Raw genomic sequence first — 20207 nt, forward strand, 5'->3', positions numbered from 1 at the left:
TCGATAACATGCTTCAACCAAGTCAAGGAGCCTGATACCTTTAGTCGCCTCTTACCACAAGTATAGGTTGATGAAGTTCATTTCAAACCCTCTTCGTCTCATTTTTCTTATGTAGGTACAAACACAAGGAAATAGTAGATTTCTCCATATTTGATTAGTTCCTTTAATTATGAACAAATATCACTACAGTCATTCCACTAACCATGGCTTCAGCATATACAAGGTGATGGACATTTAAAAATAAACAAGAAGCTGTTTGGGGGAGCTTTAACTTTTGTTTCGGCAAGGCTGACAAGATAACAAAAACACTGTTTCACTGTTGTTTGTGATCATGCCAATAAGAAGCTTGATAAGTTCAAGGCACTGAAAGTGCAATGTCGCCAGTACATTTGTTTATTTCAACACGGTGTGGTACATTGCTGCTGTTGATTTTTTTCTTGGATGATGCATATGGATGCTACGTTTAAATTTTAATATTTCTTTAATTTCAAATCGTATAACATTAAAACATTAATTGTAAAACATATATTACATTGTAGGTGTTAGAAGTACAGTGCTAACGCCCTTTTCTGAATTATTACATTGATATTAATGGTATCATTTCATGTTTATACTTTATTTGTGAACTGCAAGTTAAATTATAACCTCCGTAACAGGGAGAAGTCAATGTAAATTTGGCATTACTGATCAAGTCATATGGATACTACCTGACTACCTGTGTTATTCAAACATTATGTGTGCTTCATACAATCACATTTAGAATGAAGCATTTAATTTCCATGTAAGTTTTTCATCAGGCACGAATGTGTTCACTTCACAGTATCTGATAATAAAAGCTCGAGGTAAACACATGTTTATTGTGCTTCACCAAAACACATATGCTTCTTTAATTTAACAAATATTGAAGTGGCTTATTAAATCTGATTAAATCTGAAGTATATAAACATTCTCACCTCAGTAACAGTAGGTTGTACACGTACCCACAGAGTCAGGCACCTAATCGGCAGCAAAAACAAAACAGTACCAGAATTTGTACTTTACTAGGAAAGTGCAATTCCAAAATTAATATGACATACGTTACATTGGACCTCTTTCTAAATGGCATTGTGTAATCACAGTTCTCGGCCATGGAAATTTACCGCTGTTGATCCATGATCTGAAAAAGAGTGTTGTGATACGTGATTAAAGATATAGTCCACCTTCGGTCCACCACACTCCATCTCCGACTTACTGCCTCGGTGTTAGTTCTGTATCATGCTTGGGAACTGATGACATGTGTCAAAGCAGTCAGCGAGCATGACCACCTGATCCACTGTCGCCTTTTATGGCAAGCATAGAAACTTTGTTTCTCATTTGATAGTAGGAATGGGTGAGTGAGTTTAGTTTTACGTCGCTCTCTTTAATATTCCAGCTATGTGGCAGTGTTCTGTAAATAATCGAGTCTGGACCAGACAACCCAGTGATCAACAGCCCGAATATCCATCTGCGCAACTAGCATAAGAAGGAATGTGTTCACACGTCACGGAGCCTGATCACAGCGGATCCCGTTAGTCACCTCTTATGACAAGAATGAATTGCTGCAGATAATCCCAACCTGCACTGGTTCTAAACATAGGAATGCAAGGACCATTTTCTGCATGGCTTGACTTGACGAGTCTATCACGAGATATTTGTAGGATGTTGTTTGTACGTCAGGGAAGATTCTGTAGGACAGGACGTTTAAAATGCATCACGCCATCTCTATTACAAAGACATAAGGCCGCATGCTTTTGCATACGGTTGGTTGTTTCGTTGCTTAAAGCCAGCTATATGGCGGTGGATTGTCAATAATCAAGTCTGAACCAGACAATCCAGTGATCAACAGCATGAACATAGCGTTAGACATTCCGGATACGATAACATGTGTCAACAAAATCGGCAAGCCGCATCACCTGATCCCATTAGTCGCCTCTACAACTGCATGGCATACTGGACACCAATTCTCACCCAGATTTTCATGCGTCCCTTTGGATATGACTTCGTGTTGATCGCGCGTGGCTACACCCCACTGACTTATTCACACTCGTTCATCCCACATGCATGCTGGGCGAGAGATAAAAGACTCACAGCGCGCGTTAATGGTTGCCACCCATTGGTGGTGTATCGGCAATGTAACAAATGAGAACAGAGGAACATTTGGTTCTCAGTGACAAATTATATTCAGTGACAAATGGAAAACTTAATACATGGGATGTTTGTTTGTAATATACTGTAATAACTATCTCAGACACTCAGACACAATAACCGTTATTGCACTGTGTCAGGTTAAATTATTCGTTGCAAAAGCTTTGTCTCTTACGCACGGTACGTAAAGAAGTTGATTTTTATCTGGAATGTGTGCATAGTTATATTACGTCTTAAGGTCAGTGATTAGTCAGTTTGACAATCACAACAACTCTTAAAGTACAACCTGATCACATGTCCAGAGAGCTTAGGTTATAACTGTCTGTGATTCGCCTGCTCCACCATGTGACATCATTAAAGGGACTCAGCTGTTATCAATGTGACGTGGAATCTCCCTACAGCGACATACCTTTCGCCGAGCTCCGTCTTCTGAGACGTGTCACGCCCCTTCAGGAACATTATCATACTGTTTCAAAATGGAATCGGATTCCAACTCAGAGAAAAGCAGCTGGCCGCAAATGTTAACAATGATTTGTATCAACACAAATGTGGAAACGTATTCTACAGGCTGAGGATAGGAGCATTTCATTTCTATTTTCAGTCTGATAATCATGTTTTTCTATCATCGTCACTTTGTTCCGTTTCCGTCTGACGAAACCTCGCTCAGTATACAACAAGAGGGAAGGTCATATTTGTTTGCAAAAGAATGAAAACAGCACTTACCAAACGTTCCGGTAGTTGTATTTACCGGCAAGTGATGCCAAAATGGACACCCTTTATCACTGAAATAATTATAACATGAGGTCAGGGAACTGTCATTATCTTGCACAGTTAGCACATGAACCAAGTCAGGGGTCCTGATCAAACTATCCGGTTGGTCGCGTCTTACGACAAGCCTGGATTGTTAGAGATCAGTTGTGACACGGGTCTCTACCTGTCGCCATCACTTACTACCAGTGGTCCCATACGAACACTTTTTGACAGTGTTTTGCTGTATACGCGCAATGTCATTTGTTTCAGTGGAAAATCGAGATCGATCGTTCTGTGGCGTCGACATTTAAGATATACATGAAACACAATGAAGCCCATTTCTATGTAGATGTATACTTGGTGAATGGAACATAACACTTGGTTTATGATAGTGATCCTATTGCTGTTGACTGTGGTCTCACCAAGTGCACCTTCGTCCATGATACGGTTTCAGTGCATCCTCATCACGTCCATCAACCAGATTTATCAACCAGCAGCACACTTTGTCATGTATGGGTTTGTCTGTAGCATGAAATAACACATGAAGTTACAGAGCATATAACTATCTCACGTTGTAGGGTATATAACTAACTCACGTTGTAGGATATATAACTATCTCACGTTGTAGGGTATATAACTAACTCACGTTGTAGGGTATATAACTATCTCACGTTGTAGGGTATATAACTATCTCACGTTGTAGGGTATATAACTCAGTAATGACTGTGACCTCATCATCTTCAAAGCTTTGTGATCCACCTTCATTGTTGGGATATCTCTTAAGAAATATGGCTGATTTCACCCAAGTTATATGTCTCCTGTCAGTTATGTTATACTCATGCCCTAAATGTCGATTAAACATGCTCTGTTGGCAACTCACACAAAATTCACACCACAGGTGGAGAAAGATTTCCGTCGCAGGAAAATAACTTTGTGAGGGTTATCTCGACTGATGAACTTCTCTCTTAGAGATTAGCCCGTACACACTGTGTGAAACAAACAATGCATTCCTTGTTAGGACATTATCCAATCAAACTGAGTCAGTGTTTACTTACAATTCATATACGAACATAGGTGTTATATTTAGCTGGAGCGAGATTGAGTGAGTGAAATACAGAGTGATCGTATTAATGTTTTCTAACCTGATCAGGGTGAGGGAAAGTTGCAACGTACTGCACAGGTCGTGCCATTTTTAAAGGAATCGAAACATTGGCCGTACTTGTGAGGAGCTGACATGCTGACAAATTTGCCAAAGTTAAAAATGGGAGAAAGTGTGTGTAGTACTTTTCCTGACAATATCAACACAGGGACATATACTGATTTATCTTATTCATATACATATCTTATTTATCATCAAACAACAAGAAAATTTTAAACTATTAAAGTTATTATTATTATTGCAGATGTACAAAGCTTTTGAAGATATTTTTGCTTGCATTATATGTACAGATGAAATTTTAGGAAAAACATTCATTTCACAGTTTTTTTAGATTTATTCAGTAATCAAATTCATGCACTCTATTGATGCATAGTTACAAAATGCATACGTCTGTGGAGATGTTTAGTTAAAACAGATATTAAGCATGACTTTCTTACCAAATCATGTGGACCCACCACGAGACACTAGTTAAAATGGTAGACATTTATCTCAATATAATTGGCAGTGTCGTCAAATAAACCAGTTTGTACGGCCATATCAATGTATTGGATAACCTGCTATAATTCGATAGCTATAAAACTCGCGCATAACGATCTGACCCGGAAGTGACATGTACAACAGGGAAGTCGAACTTCCAGGTAAGTGTGTCCTGTCCTGTCTCAATATAACCCAGTAAAATTGTCTTGATATAGATATAGTTCCAGTCAAAGTCGGAAAAAGACGTAGATAGTAGATGATTCATTTTCTACTTATGTCACACGTTAAGCTTCTACAGTCGGGAGTCAAATCAAAGAGGTTATCCTAACATTGCCACTCTTGCCTCAGACGTCATTCATTCTAATGCGTTTTGCACAATCCGTGTAATTTAACACAGAAACAGCAAAAACAGATCTTTTGACTCTGTGGCAGTTAAACATGGTGTTGATTGGAGCGTAGTTCAGAAGATAAACCTGAACCCTTAATTTGAAGTATCGTCACCATGAATGCTTTCAAGGCAGCGTAAACGACAGGGTGGGTAGGATAGGGTATTTTTAGATTAACAAAGATGGAGACATGTCACAATGACCTAAACACCCGGCGATTGTGCGGTAGGATATGTAGGTCGGAGTTGCAGGGGTGACAGCACAAGGTGTATGGTATATACGGGTGGAGTAATAGTATATATTAACAGATTCCTTTGATACAATAAGTGTTTAGTGGTAGTGGTAGATGAAAAACACGGGTGGACTTAAATCACTGGTAGCAGAAGGTTTATGGAGATGTTTCGGGTGAATAAAATTGGCGTTACGGTGTAGCAAATTATGTGTACTGGTGGGTAGCATTGGGTGTGTGGGTGAGAGTGAATAGTATATCACAACGTGAAGATTGGGTTTAAAATGTGGTATAAATGGTGTATATTTATCTGTCCTTTTAAATGAATTGATACACGTATTGATTCTTAAGATGATGTGTTGTGGTGTTATATAGTGCTATAAATATAAATAACATCAGAACATTTAGTTTGTGTGTTTTGTTATGATTGGAGGGGGCGCGGCTGTTGTCCGGGGGACTATTAACTCGTGGGGAAGGGGAATTAACATACAGGGGTAAGTGGGGGTGGATAGTGCATGCTAGTAGATATCACAGAGTGGAGAATGAGGTTAAGGTGTAGTATAAGTGGTGTACATGCAAGGGTGGATAAGGGTGGATGGTGTATGCCGGTAGATATACCAGTGTGTAGGGGATAGATGTTAAGGTGTAGTAAATGGTGTAAATTCAGGGGAGGGTTGGTGCAAACAGTGTACGGTTTAGTTTTACGCCGCACTCAGCAGTGGTCAAGCTATTTGGCGGCGGTCAGAAGATAATCGAGTCTGGACCAGACAATCCAGTCATCAACAACACGAGCATCGATATGCGCAATTGGGAACCGATACATGTGTCAACCAAGTCAACGAGCCTGACCACCCGATCGAACAGTGTACGGTAGTAGATGATAGACACTACAGGAGGTTATGGTTGAGGTGTAAAGTGTACAGACTGGGGTGACTGGAAAAGGATAGCGGGTGTTAGTGGATATTAAACACTGTAGGTGATAGGGGTAGAGGTGTATAGCATACAGACTGGGGTGACAGTGTATGCTAGTAGATGTCATATCATATGGCCTGTAGGACAGTTGTTGGATAAAGTATATTTAGGTCACATATCCAGTGTCGGCCTTTTGATCTTATTTTGAATAACGTATCGAAATATAAGCTTACCTAACGTACTACCTTAAATTCAAATAAGCTAAATGAAATTTAGAACACAATTCTACCATTATTTCTGTAATGAGGTAATTCTTTTCTATAGAAAACATGGTATTCATCTTCTACTAAATAAAGGTATTAGTTTTTACACACAAATTCCGTATAAGGCATATTGAACAATACCCTATTACAAGTAATGTTGACACTTGAGTTGTGAACTGGTGTTCGAAATTTATACATTGCGCTGACTGCTCATTTCTCTCGGATTACAGCAACATATAATTCGGATTTCAGAAGAGATTTTATATCAACAGTATGCCTTTGAAAACTAGACTTGCGAAATCATTTTTCGAAATAAATATATCTTAGCCGAACTCTAAATGCAGTCAAAAAAATGCTATGGTGTGGGATATTGAGATGGTGAATGAAGTTTATATTTGGAGAAGGCAGAAGGTGTTAAGAGTACGTGTTGAGTAACCAGAAGAGATACATAAAGGCGATGCACTTATGTATACTGTAGCAATACCCTTGGCAACTCCAAAATGTCAAACACGTGAAGGTCCGGTAAAATAGGCCTTCAGCAACTAAGGCAACTAACGAGATCAAATGGTCAGCTATATGGCAGCGGTTTGTAAATAGTCGACTTTTGGACCATACAGTGATCAGCAGCATGAGCATCGAGCTGCGCAACTGGAAACCGATGACATGTGTCAACCAAGCCAGCGGGCCTGACCACCCAATCCCGTTAGTCACTTCTTACGACAAGCATAGTCACCTTTCTATGGTAATCATGGGTTTGCTGACGGCCTATTCTACACCAGATCTTCACGGGTCAGCAGAGACAGAACATCCCATTAGTTTACAAATATCAGCTTCACGACTCAGACAAGACGGTATCTGTGCCTGCAGATGTTATGTGATGTACAGTTGACGCTTCAACATCGACATCTAGGTCTTTGGTGAGCACGTAAAGTTTGCCAGTAGTAAAAGAAACAGTGGCAGAGAGTGATGTTCTCAGACGTAAGCAGGTTCCAGCTGTTCAGGAATGCAGACGTCGTGGAGAACGTGTTTGTTTGTGTGTCTGTTTTCTTTTTTTAAAGTAAAATTAGAACATGTGTGTCATTGATGTTGTAAGTTGTTTTTAATATACTTGGGTGGTTTGTTGACTGTGACTGGAGAAAAAAGGATTGATTGCCCAAATGAGTCAGTAACAGCAGTTAGGGTGACTATGAATATTTAATTTAAATGCTGGTTTAATCAATACTCCGGTTGAGCGTATGCATTTTCCTGGAATCAGTATGCCCTTTCTGAGAGGTGCAATCGATGGAACAGAGACAACTATAATATTTGTTTCAGAATGGACGCCTTCTCCAAATGTTCTGTCTGTCAGCAGAAGTTTACCCTGAAAGGCCCCGCCCCATACCTACTGCCCTGTCTTCACTCCGTGTGTGAGACATGTGTGACATCTGCCGCTGGTGGTGTCATATCATGCTCTACATGTCAGAGGGAGGTCAAACTCACAGACACAACACTCCAGAAGGATGCAGTGAGACAGAAGGAAATATTCCATCTGACAGTTAAACATCGTCGCACCGACCTCCTCTGTACAAACGATGACGGCAACCAGGCTGTGTGTTGGTGTCAGGAGTGTGAAGAGTTCCTCTGCGAATACTGTCAGAACTTGCACAATCGTTTCAAAGCTACCAGACGACATGTTGTGGAAACATTTACGGATACAACACTGGGAAGTATGTATCTTGAATCAATTTGTAAACTACACAATCGTTATCCTCTGGAATATTTTGATAAAAGCTGCAACAGTTTAATCTGTGCCAAATGCAGACTTGGCGAGCATGCTGATCATGATGTTGCGGATTTAAATGAGGCTGCTGATGCTGCTAAAGGACGGATAGAAGAACTTGAGAAGAACGTGTCTGCATATCGTATTTCCCACCAAGCATACCTGGAGAGTATCAACAAAGCCATAAATGACACAAAGAAGACAGGCAGTGATCTGAAGGAGACCATCCGTCATACTTTCCATTCCTTACGGACAAAACTCGACCAAAGAGAAAAGGAGCTGATCATCGAGCTTGAGAATCAGACGAAGCGGGAACTGTTAAGTCTGCACACCAAGCAAGTTACCTCTGAAGGTGAAAGTGAACGATGCAAGTGGACCTCAGACTACATCAAGACAGTACTTAGATATGCTTCAAACTCAGACTATCTAACACTGGAGAGTTCAATACAAGACACAACGAAGACGCACCTTGCATCACTACCTCCACACAGGCTCAGGACACATGGAGCCACTTTCAACACGAGAGGGCTGGATATGCTGAAATCCGAAATTTCGGAATTCGGGTGTATCAGTGCATATGGCACAGATCAAACAGGTACCTACTTACACACACGCACACACACTCTCTCTCTGTCTTTCTCATTCTCTCTCTCTCGCTCTCTCTCTCTCTCTCTATATATATATATATATGTCCTTCTCACTCTCTAACTCAAGCACACACGGTAATACAAAAGGTAATAGTCATTAATAAACTTAAATGTGGTGGGTTCATTTATTCTCAAATGTAAAAATGAACCTTTTTTGTGTGTTTCATGAGCATTTCAAAGAGCATGTTAGAACATGTAGAGAAGCAACTGATTCGGTATTCGTCGAGTTTAGGTGAAATAATACATTGTCGTCAAAAAAGCATCATTTTTGAGTAAAAGCTTCGTGTTATCAAAACTTAGGGTGTTCCCATACCTTTTTGGGTTATAGTATAGATCAAAAGTGAAAATGTGATGACCTTTTTGTGAATTCTTCAGTCGAGTGTCACTTTATGGTGATATGATCATGTTCAGTCCCAAGACTTTTCTACAACAATTCAGTTAGGCGTAGACAATTTGATTTGTAACAGTTGTTGGTTATTTTATAGACAATGGAACACAGACAGACGGCAGTCATCTAACAGATGCTGACAGCAAACACGAGCATGTAAGTACTTCGTAATGACTGAACATGCCTATGTGTCTCGTTTCTTCCTTAGTAATCAATATTAACAAGTTGCGATCAACAGCGACATATGCTATTATTGTCTGTACACAAAACTGATGTTTGAATTTTAAACAAACCTACTGCTCTTTCAATTTTGAATTGCGACATTAATGCATATCCTTTTCTTACAAGCTGGAGTTCTTGGAGGTTCCTAACAATCCAACAGCAATGCCACGTTTTGGTAAGTTAAACACTGAAATAGGAAACAACATTACGAGAACTGTCTGACCTGTACCAGCGCTAAAAGAAACACATCACCTTGACACATCCCAGATGTCGAAATGACAACGATTGTTGTCTTCCATTTTTAGACAGAAATCACTTGTTGTGGAAGTAAAAGTTTCCATGATTTTCGCGAAACGAGCTTAATGAAACTTGACAGGTTCGAGAAGATCACGATCGTCTACTTCTGGTGATGAAGCCTATAATCACCGATTGTAAAGCCTAGAGTATCTTCAGCCTTAAATTGTCTGAGGATTGTAAGGTATTTCGCCAGCTATGGTCGACCCTCTCATGTTTTGGGATCACAGGACTCAGTTGTCTCTATAATCCTCTAATCTCCAGCACAGGCTCTAACTGCTACCACTACATGAGTTTAGTTATTCAAGACACATTTGTGACTCATCATTCAGGTTACTGATGGGAACTGCTTCTATTCATCATTTCTATGGCTCTGTGGTTATTCGTCCCTGTCATCGAGGCCAGTGACCAGTTTCCTCATCTTCCAGACATCCATCTGGAAGCCAACCTATTTAGACTCAACAGACAACTTCATTTTGTTCTAATGTTGCTTCATTAACATCGTTAGATAATTAATGCTTATAAGTCAAAGACTATTCTTTACTAGAAACTTCAGAATTAAGGGCAATTTATCGCACTTAAAAACCTCACCCATTCGACACGGTGTCTGCATACTTTGGTAGTGCTTCAAAGGCTAATGACAAATGTAGGTCTGGTAGATAAAAGTCTACTCATGGTTCTGGAGCTTACTGTGTTATCAGTACAACGATTGGATGGAGACAGTTTGTTATTTTTTTGAAAGGCATTTAGAAGTTGGACGAACAGGAATACATGACCCGTTCTATAGATAACAACTTCGTTTTATTCTTTACACGAAATTTCAGGGCGAATTGTTGTTGCTTCATCAGGCTGGATGTGTTCAAGCAATATGTTTCAGGAGGATCCAGGTTAGACAAAGATTTCACTCGAGGTAGATGAAGCAATGTTGAGACAGGAGTAGTTTTCATGAATATTTCAAAAGTACAAAGCAAAAGGACGCAGTCATATAATATGATATGTATAGCTTTCACCTATATTTTGATAAGAATGCAGTTAATAATCTTATACATCATCTGCACCATTTGGAAATGGACGGCAGCTGAAATGACTAGCAAGTAGAATTGCAGTTGGCCAGTAAAAGCCACTTCGGAAAATAAATAGACTGAGATTTGTGTTGATAGATGTTATAGTGTGCTCAATAGAGCCGAAATCAACTTTCATTCTTAAAATCAAATTTAGTTTTAGTACGTGTCTTTTCTGTGGACCCGTGAAGTTCCCGGGGTAGAATAGGCCTTCAGCAACCCATGCTTGCCATAAAAGGCTACTGTGCTTGTCGTAAGAGGCGACTAACGGGATGGGTGGTCAAGCTTGATTGACACTCGTCATCGGTTCCCAATTGCTCAGATCGATGCTCATGATCTCTGGATTGTCTGGTCCACATTCGATTATTTACAGACCGCTGCCATATAGCTGGAATGGTGCTGAGTTCGGCGTAAAACTAAACTCACTCACTGAATTCTTTCTGTGATTCTTCCATGTGTATCGAGGGTGCATGTTGCAGATGCTGGGTGTGAAACCTACAGACGTGAAACAGGGACGATGACGCCGGTGACTCTGCGGTGTAAGTACAATCAGATGCTAACTGTCTAAACTATTAATGAAGCGCCGTTGTCACCACTTCACATATATGCGTGAAGTTCTGGCTTAGAATTGGTCTTCAGTAACCCAAGTTTGTCATAAGAGGCAACTAGCGAGACCGGGTGTTTAAGCTCCTCGGTGGAAATATTTCATCTTACCCTAGTTGCATGGGTCGGTTGATCACTGAATTGATTGGCCCTGCCTCGAGTAATTATAACCGTGTCCACACAACTGAAATGTTACTGATTACAGTGTAAAACTAGACTCATTCATTTAAACCTTTGCTACTGTAAATTATATACTGAAAGCAAAAGAAACGCATCTGTGTTGGAATATTTCTGAGTGCACCGTTAAACAACAAACCAACCGACCATTCATAAAAAATGATTGGTCAATGACTGCCGTTTAAACACCAACTGTAGTGTTCGTGCTGTAGACGGGATGCTGTACAAATATACAGTATACAAGATGCTGTACACAGGATGCCCTACACTGATTGCTGTACATAGGATGCCGTAGTCAGCTGGCTGAACATAGGATGCTGTATATGGGATGCTGTACACGGGATGCTGAACATAGGGTGCTGGACTTAGGGTGTTGTACATGGGATGCTGTACACAGGACGCTGTATGCGGGATGTTGTACACAGGATGCCCTACACTGATTGCTGTACATAGGATGCTGTACTTAGGATGCTGTACACAGGATCCTGTACATAGGATGCTGTACTTAGGATGCTGTACACAGAATGCTGTGCACGGGATGCTGTACACGGGATGCTGTAGTAGGCGTCCTGCCAACAGCAGGCTGCACACGGGACGCCATAGACAGGGATTCTGTACACAGTATGCCCTATACAGGATGCTGTACACAGGATTCTATGTACAGGGTGCTGTACACAGGATGCTATACACAGGATGCAATACGCAGGATGGTGTACACGGATTGCTGTACAGAGGATATTCTACACAGGATACTCTACACAGGATGCTCTACACAGGATGTTCTACACAAGATGTTCTACATGGATGCTCTACACAGGATGCTGTACTGGGCGCGCTGTACACGTGATGATGTACCCGCTGCTACTGAATTCCCTGAATACACACATGTCCTACTGTGGTGTGACGGTCATTCCTTTCAACACCGTTTGAGAAAGTGAATTGTATTTTACGCTGATTCTAGCAATCTTGCAATAATATCGCGGTGAGAGCACAAGGCTCGTTGGGTTGTGGTATTCTTAGCTTCATAAATACTGGAATGGCACTGGGTCTACAGACATACCCTATATGATTTAAAGAAACGACGCCGTGCTGGGTTGTAGACTTATATGCATTTCTTGAATATGGTACTAGGTATATTCTGTTATCACTGATTATCAGACATCAAGTAAAGCAACGCTTCTGATAAAAGACCATTGAAAACTAAGGCATCTGCTTTCGATTTTTCAACAATGACTCTTTTAGATCGTTGATCACACTTCATATTTCCTGAGGTCATTTCTACTACATAGGAACGAGTATTTATGATTGGATGGTTTGATCATTGATAAATGTTGGAGTTGAATATATGGTAAGTGCAAAAGGGTCTTCATCTTTATACTTGAGAAGCTTAGCTGGATTTCTCACTTACACTCCTAAGCAAAATGGCCTTCCCCCATCAATCCAACATATTGTCAGTGTATTCGTGATTCAGATGACAGAAACACAGACGCATGTTTACTTTCACAACTGCCGATCTACTTCGACTTTAATGTACTGTGGAGAGAGTGAGTGACTTAATATGTCATTACACAACTTGTAGCAATATTCAAGCAACATAACAGCGGTGAACACCACAATTGGGCTTCACACATTGCACCCATGCTGGGAATCGATCCCGGATCTTCAGCGTAACGAGCCATCGCTTTAACCTCTACACTATACCACCGCCCCACAAAGTAGAAAAGATACTGTGTGTTTTTACTTTCACAACTGCCGATCTATTTCGACTTTAATATGCTGTGTAGAGAGTGAGAGAGTTAGTATGCCTTGACTTACCTTGTAGCAATATTCAAGCAACATAACAACGGGAGACACCAGAATTGGGTTTCACACGTTGTATCCATGTGAGGAATCAAACACGGGTCTTCACCATAAAGAACGAACATTTTAATCTCTAGGCTACCCCACCGCCCCACGAAGTAGAAAAGATATTGTGTGCTTTCATGAATTAAGGTATATCTCAGATCGAATGGCGTGGTTAAAGGAGATATTTTAAGGGTTGAAAGCTAACACATATTTCATATGACTTACGATCCGTCCTATTTATCGTACACGTCATTAGTTGTCGGCTGTCGTTTCTAAACAATTACCGAAAAAACATAACGCTATCCATGCATAGCTAATCAGATGACATTTGGCATTTACAATGAGAGTTTCTCATAACATCGATCAGTGGTATCAAACATAGTATTCACTAGATAGGATTAAAAAGAATGGGGCTCCTATTGTTTGGTGCTATGAGAGATGACTGCTTTGGCGTTGAATTCTTTGTCGGTGGTGTAATGTAGTTAATTAGCACTGTGTTGCACTTTCAGGACATAAAAGGTTTCTCCACGTGTTTCAAAGTGGAATTGAACGTCATTGTTGTTGTCGATGTCAACATCTGGAGTAATGCTTAATGGTGTCCCCGTCTATAGATAGAAATCGGCTCACACGGCGCCATCACTTCACGTCCAAAAGCGTTTGAGGACGTATAACCGTTCGTAGGGTAGAAAAGCCAAACATGTCATATGCTACTATGCCCATGACGACCCGTGTTAAAATCGATCTTTAGTAGCGCACGCTTGTCGTAAAAAGACGACTGACTAATGGTGCCGGGTGGTCGGGTTCCCTGACTAGGATTGTGCTCATGATGTTGACCACCGAATTCTCTGGTCCAGTCTTGATTATGTACAGACCATCGCCATGTTGCTGGAAGATTGATGATTGCGGCATTAAACAACAATGAACCAGTCAAACATATATTCAGTTGAAACTAATCCTCTTCTTGTTGAGTTTCATCAAAAAACAATAAACGGAGATATTACATCAACTGGTAGTAAAAGAGAACTACAATAAACAGAAACACAAGCCGGGATTTTGCCCACAGACAACTGGATGATCATGTCACAAGCAAACGGAGGGTCTATCTGACCCACGATGCTCACTGTCTATTCTCTACACGATTCCTAACTTAACTGGCTCTGTTTAGTTCAAAGGGGTTCCACTTTTACCAACGGCCTGACACAGAAAATTTGCCAAATTATTTTTAACAATAGGAATAAATTCTCAGCTAAAATGTTAATTGTTCATCATAAGCTTATCAAATTCCAACTGTATCATTTAGTTTAATATCAGTGAAATGTGTAAGATGAAAGCCTACAATTATAATAATAATATGTGAAAACATGTAGCTCAGCAAGGAGGCAGATACTACAGTTTACTGAAAGGTGACAGTACTTGGAAGTGCTTGATTGTTATTCGAAAATTATAGGTTTTACATGTTGAATTGAATATTCACTGAAATGAGTAAACGTGTTTGTCTGCTCTTCAGAGAATAGAAGACTGTAGACTATCCTTGATTACAGATACTTTCTGTGAAGGAAAGATGATTCAAGCCACATCGTTAAAGATGAATGTTTACTCACTACCAAAGGCAAAACTTGTTTCAAAGTACACGTTCATGTTTTATTTCTTGCTGAAACTGTAACTAAAGAGTTAATCATATCTGAAAATGACAAGTTTGAGAACAGTGTTATAAAAACAAATATGAGAGAATACCTGTCACAGTCAATACACATAACGCGACAACCTGTGTCCCGCCAAGCGAGTGTGTTCAGGCTGTGGTCAGTGATTGAAGCGGACGTAGAAGTTACCTGTTAATACTGGGTCTGTCGAACACTCAGATGTAAAAATATCGTCAAACAACTACTTTGTCAGTCTTATTGTATACTAAATCGTATACGAAGAGTTTAGAATACAAACAATGATAGTTTTATCCTGATATGAAGTTTATACAAATGTGTTTTCAGTCGGCAAGTGTCTATTTCTGACTACAGACAACTAACCAGCTCAACTAACAAAATGTTTTAGGGAGAGTTTATTTCATTGTCAGTCAGTGCAAAATTGTATGAAAAACATTTAGAATACCCATACACATATTTTCACAGCGTTATAATATCTATTTATATCACAGTTATGACACAATTCACACACAGACGAAAATGGCAGCCGATGTTCAGTGCGCTGTTTTGTAAACCTTGAAACGAGGTTGACAATAAAATGTCTAATTTGTTTTCTGAAGTCGGGAAATTTGTTAAACTGTAAACAAAATGTATATTTCCAGGTTCTCAACTACAACTGGACGCTGCTCGAACCAACACAGACATGGGCCACGTAACTACAGACGGTCAGCTGGTCAACTCGCGGCCCGCCACACAACACAGACACAGCGGCAGGTTACGGGGGTACATGTGCCTCCACCTCCATCCTCCTTCCTCCATCCCCCTCTACTGTCACCCCTGCCCTCCCCACACACCAGAGTACTGGGAGACATACTCTAGGGTAGGTGTGGTGAGTAGAGGGTGGTGGCTTGTCCTGGAGGTGGGTGTGGTGGAGGAGAGTCAGGTGGACAGTAAGATGTATGTTTGTCAACAGCGCCGCTGCTGGTGTGTCAGTGTATGGAGCTGTTCCACACACCGGGGGAGTCTCTGTACCAGTGTGTGGCAGCAGGGGGAGAAGGGGAAGTGTTACAGTAACACAATGTCTGACACACCCGGCACATAGGCCACCCTCCACTATGGCGTTGTGCTTGATGTGGGGAGGGGGAGACTCGCATTCATCGACCTGGACAGAGAGGTTGTTTTAGCCAAGGTGGATGTTGAGTGGAGGGAGTCTCTTCTTCCCGTGTTTGGTGCTGGGCCTAAAGATCGCTACACAGTCAACATGAAGGTGATAAGTGGAGCAGATATCACCATGACTGACACCAAGAAGTCACTTATCTATGACGCCTTGAATTAGACAATAAAATAAACATGACATTGTGTAAACATGTAAGTGTGACATATATATTTAAACTGTCAAATGTAATTGTAGTCATTGAGGCGGACGTATAAGTTGTCTGTCCATGTGTTGTTTGTTGTGTACAAGAATGTAACGAGGTCAGCTAAATGTGTTGTTTTTCTACTTGACTGGATTCTGTGGGATGTTACAAACATTTTGCCTCCCCACATGACTATTGTTATGATTATTATTCTGCAGTAGTTGACCAGTTTATCATACATTTCATACATGTCTGGTAAATGGCACAACAAATAACTGAATCCACAAATTCATCAAAAGTTGCTTCAAATCATGAATCTATTACCATATTTGGTTTCTACTCTGTAATGTAAATGTTTTAAATCCCATCATGAACAGTTGTGATGAAATTATTGTAGTTGTGAATCCACACACGTCACATTTGATGTCAGTGACGAGATGTGGTGAAAGTGATTGAAGCGGACATAGAATGTCCTCGTGTATGTGGTGAGACGCATATTCCGAAACACAATCAAAATCACAGAATCTTTTGTTTCTTTAATTAACTGGATTTTATTGTCAGTAAGAAGTGTTTGAAATCTACACTTGATCAATTTTTAGTTTAGAGAAGCGGAAATGGCATATTTTAAATGTATGCTGTAACAGTACACAGACTCGCTAATGACTACGGAAAAGGTGACTGCAGTTTGTGCATGTCTAATGGCATTATTTATTCTACAATGAGCAACACACACACTAGATACATAAAACAAGAACAAGGATAAAAAGTTATATCAGTGACATCAGAGGTTAAACATTATATTTCTCCGACTTGATTGTGGTTTAGCTGCACGGGCGGGGGTTCAAAGGGAAACAACTCTGTGCGGGATGCTGTTACTGAACTTCTTGTCACACTTCCCCTCTCTCGATGCTCATGCTGTTGATGTCTGTATTGTCTGATCGAGATTCTATTATTTACAGACCGCTGCCATATAGCTGGAATATTGCTGAGTGCAGAGTAAAGCTAACTAAAATTTTGGCTAATCCCCATTCTCTTTAGACCTTCTATCTCCAAACAGTGTCTAACTGTTATCACTCATGAGTCTAACTGCAAATCTGTATACGGAATCTGATGGAATTCTTTTTGTGATTTATGGATGCATTTAAATAGTATATCATATCTTTTCAATCGAAACCTTCCGTCATAAAAAAACTGTATGTGTCTGAAGAAAAGAACATTAACGGATGTATTCATGATATAACTCAAAGTTGTTTTACTTTGGTTATAATTTTAGCACTCGTTATTTTCTGTCCATGTGTACACATACAGTCAAAACTAGACCCAGTCGTCAGTTGTGTGGTAAGGGCAATTGGGTAGCTTAGTGGTTAAGGCGTTCGCCCGACACGTCGAGGATACTGTTTCGATTACCCTCATGGGTACAATATGTGAAGCCCATTTCTGGTGTCCCCCGTCGTGATATTCCTGGAATAATTCTAAAAGAGGCTTAAAACCATACTCACTCACTCATTAGTTTGTGTGAGAGTAACCCCATTACAAACATATTTACAGGGAAGAACAAAGTAAAGTGTCATGAGGCGTCATTCACAGGTGAACGCATTACTCTATTTCAGCTCCGTTGTCATAGATAGGTTCACGAGTTGGAAAAAGTTATTAAAAATACGAACTTAAATCACATTACCATAAATCTGTGACCAGTCACTTATGAAACAGTCGACACGTGAATGTGGTGTACGTTTATGAAAACATCCTGTATGTAATCACGTGGAATTTATCAATTTATCATTAACAGGGATAATCTACAATTTGTATATAGTCTCACTGTTAGTAGTGATATGATCACGATTGGATTTAATATAACATTGATTCCGACGCTAATGTATTATAGGACGTCGGTTTCAAGTCATATTTCAGTCAGGTTTCAAATATTTGTTTACAAATCTGAACTGCACTATCCCTCAAATCATCTCGACGTCCCATCGTGTTCATTGTGCTTCTGAACATACAAATACAAGCCTAAAGTGCAGGTCGAGTCTCGATACTCTGCTTAGGTAACAAATACAGCCATCATGCAGCATGCTTTTAGTCTCCTTAAGAAAATGTTGTAAGAGTTGTTTTCAAACGTCTCCCTGGTATTTGGTTGATAACGAAACTATCACTGCGGTCAAAGGGAAGTTACTCTGTGCGGGAAGCTAGGGTCAAACGTGTTTCATTATTCCATTGATATTAATGGTATTGTTTCATGTTTATGCTGTATTTGTGAACCGCATGTCAAATTATAACCTCCATAACAGGGAGACACCTATGTAAATTTGGGAATACTGATCAAGTCATTTTTTTGGCAGTTAATTAATCTGTGTTATGTAAACAGGTGAAATCTGGATAAAGGTATTGTTTTGACTGATTATGGTGTATACTTTACACCATCGCATTTCGAATGACACAAATTTCAGATGTTTTGTGAAATAACTAAGAGGGTCACCCATTTCGTTTCATTTCTTGAACCAACAATCAATATGCTTCGGTCATTTAATGAAATTTCACTGAATAACTTAATCTGCAAGGCTGGACCACAACTTCAACATCAATTATTGCCAATGACAGTTATTGGTATTGTGGTCGGGACTGTTACACATCAGTTTGGAATAGAAGTATTTGCACGTGTTTGTTACTTGTGTGTCCAGAACAGCCACATGTCACGAACCCCTGTCCACCACATATCGATAAAATTTCATGAAGTGATTTGAGTATATTGATTGTTTTAACACAATATGACGCGAAATTCACCCGTAATTTAACAAAAAAAAACAATGCAGTCAATCATGATGTTGCATACACCGTAATGCAAACTAGTGCTCTTGTATATACCAATAACGTGTGTTAGTTGTCTAACACGCAGCGCCATGTGTACTTGTGGTACCTGTACCACAGTTGTTTTGAAAACACAAGGATGATTTGTCATATGTGGTGCGAGTGTTATATACATTGTCAGCAATATTTCAGTAATACTTCGACACTGAATATTAGTTTATATCTCCCACGGCATATCCACTTAATAAACACTTCATATTCAACTCCAGATCAAGATTGCCACGCCAACCCAAGTTCGTTTTCCCGTGACTACTTTTGTAACCATTAAGTATGTCAAGGGAGACAACTCTTGAACCCTTCTTCAATAACTGTGAAATCTCCAGGCTTGCATACTTTCATTCTGTAAGTTCACGTAACGGAAGTGACCATGTTGCGTAACTGTCTGGAAATTACGTTTTGGCTTGACAAGTGACAAAACACACTGAGACAATAGCTTACCTTGACTCACAATCTCTAATTTGTGTTGTAGTTAAGAAAAAGTGAGTGAATTTAGTTTTACGCTGCACACAGCAGTATTCCAGCTATGTGACGGTGGCCTGTAAATAATCGAGTCTGGACCAGACAATCCAGTGATCAACAGCATGAGCATCGATCTGCGCAATTGGGAACCGATGATATGTGTCAACCAAGTCAGCGAGAATGACCACCCGATACCGTTAGTCGCCTCTAATGACAGGCAGAGTCGCCGTTTATGGCAAGCATGGGTTGCTGAAGGCCTATTCTGTCCGGACCTTCACGGTTGGTTGTTGATAGGAAATGGGGACCGACCCCTCGAATATTTTCCTTCTACAACTGTTACAGAAACATAATGAGCGGGTTGGTTGATGTGTTCACTCCTCACAATGTGTGAAGCTTATTTCTGGCGTACCCCTCTGTGGTGTTGCTGAAACAAAGGTGGCGTAAAACCATATTCAGTCAGTCAACATAAACATGAGTGTACAGTGATAAAAGTATCAACCTGTTAAGCCTAACTTCATACTCCATTGCCTCTAAAGTCTATTCAGAGCAT

General features: G+C 40.1%; 1 protein-coding gene across 1 annotated transcript; it reads left to right on the forward strand.

Moving 5' to 3' along the window:
- Positions 1 to 4668: 4668 nt before the first annotated feature.
- Positions 4669 to 16458, forward strand: LOC137269792 (E3 ubiquitin-protein ligase TRIM33-like). The gene is made up of 6 exons (XM_067803631.1): positions 4669 to 4710; positions 7654 to 8693; positions 9231 to 9289; positions 9482 to 9530; positions 11190 to 11249; positions 15635 to 16458. The coding sequence occupies exons 2-6, from the start codon at positions 7655 to 7657 to the stop codon at positions 16072 to 16074; spliced, it is 1647 nt and encodes a 548-aa protein (XP_067659732.1). The 5' UTR covers positions 4669 to 4710; position 7654; the 3' UTR covers positions 16075 to 16458.
- Positions 16459 to 20207: the final 3749 nt, after the last annotated feature.

Source organism: Haliotis asinina, unplaced genomic scaffold (genome assembly GCF_037392515.1).
Source record: "Haliotis asinina isolate JCU_RB_2024 unplaced genomic scaffold, JCU_Hal_asi_v2 scaffold_17, whole genome shotgun sequence".
Classification (NCBI taxonomy): Eukaryota; Metazoa; Mollusca; class Gastropoda; order Lepetellida; family Haliotidae; genus Haliotis; species Haliotis asinina.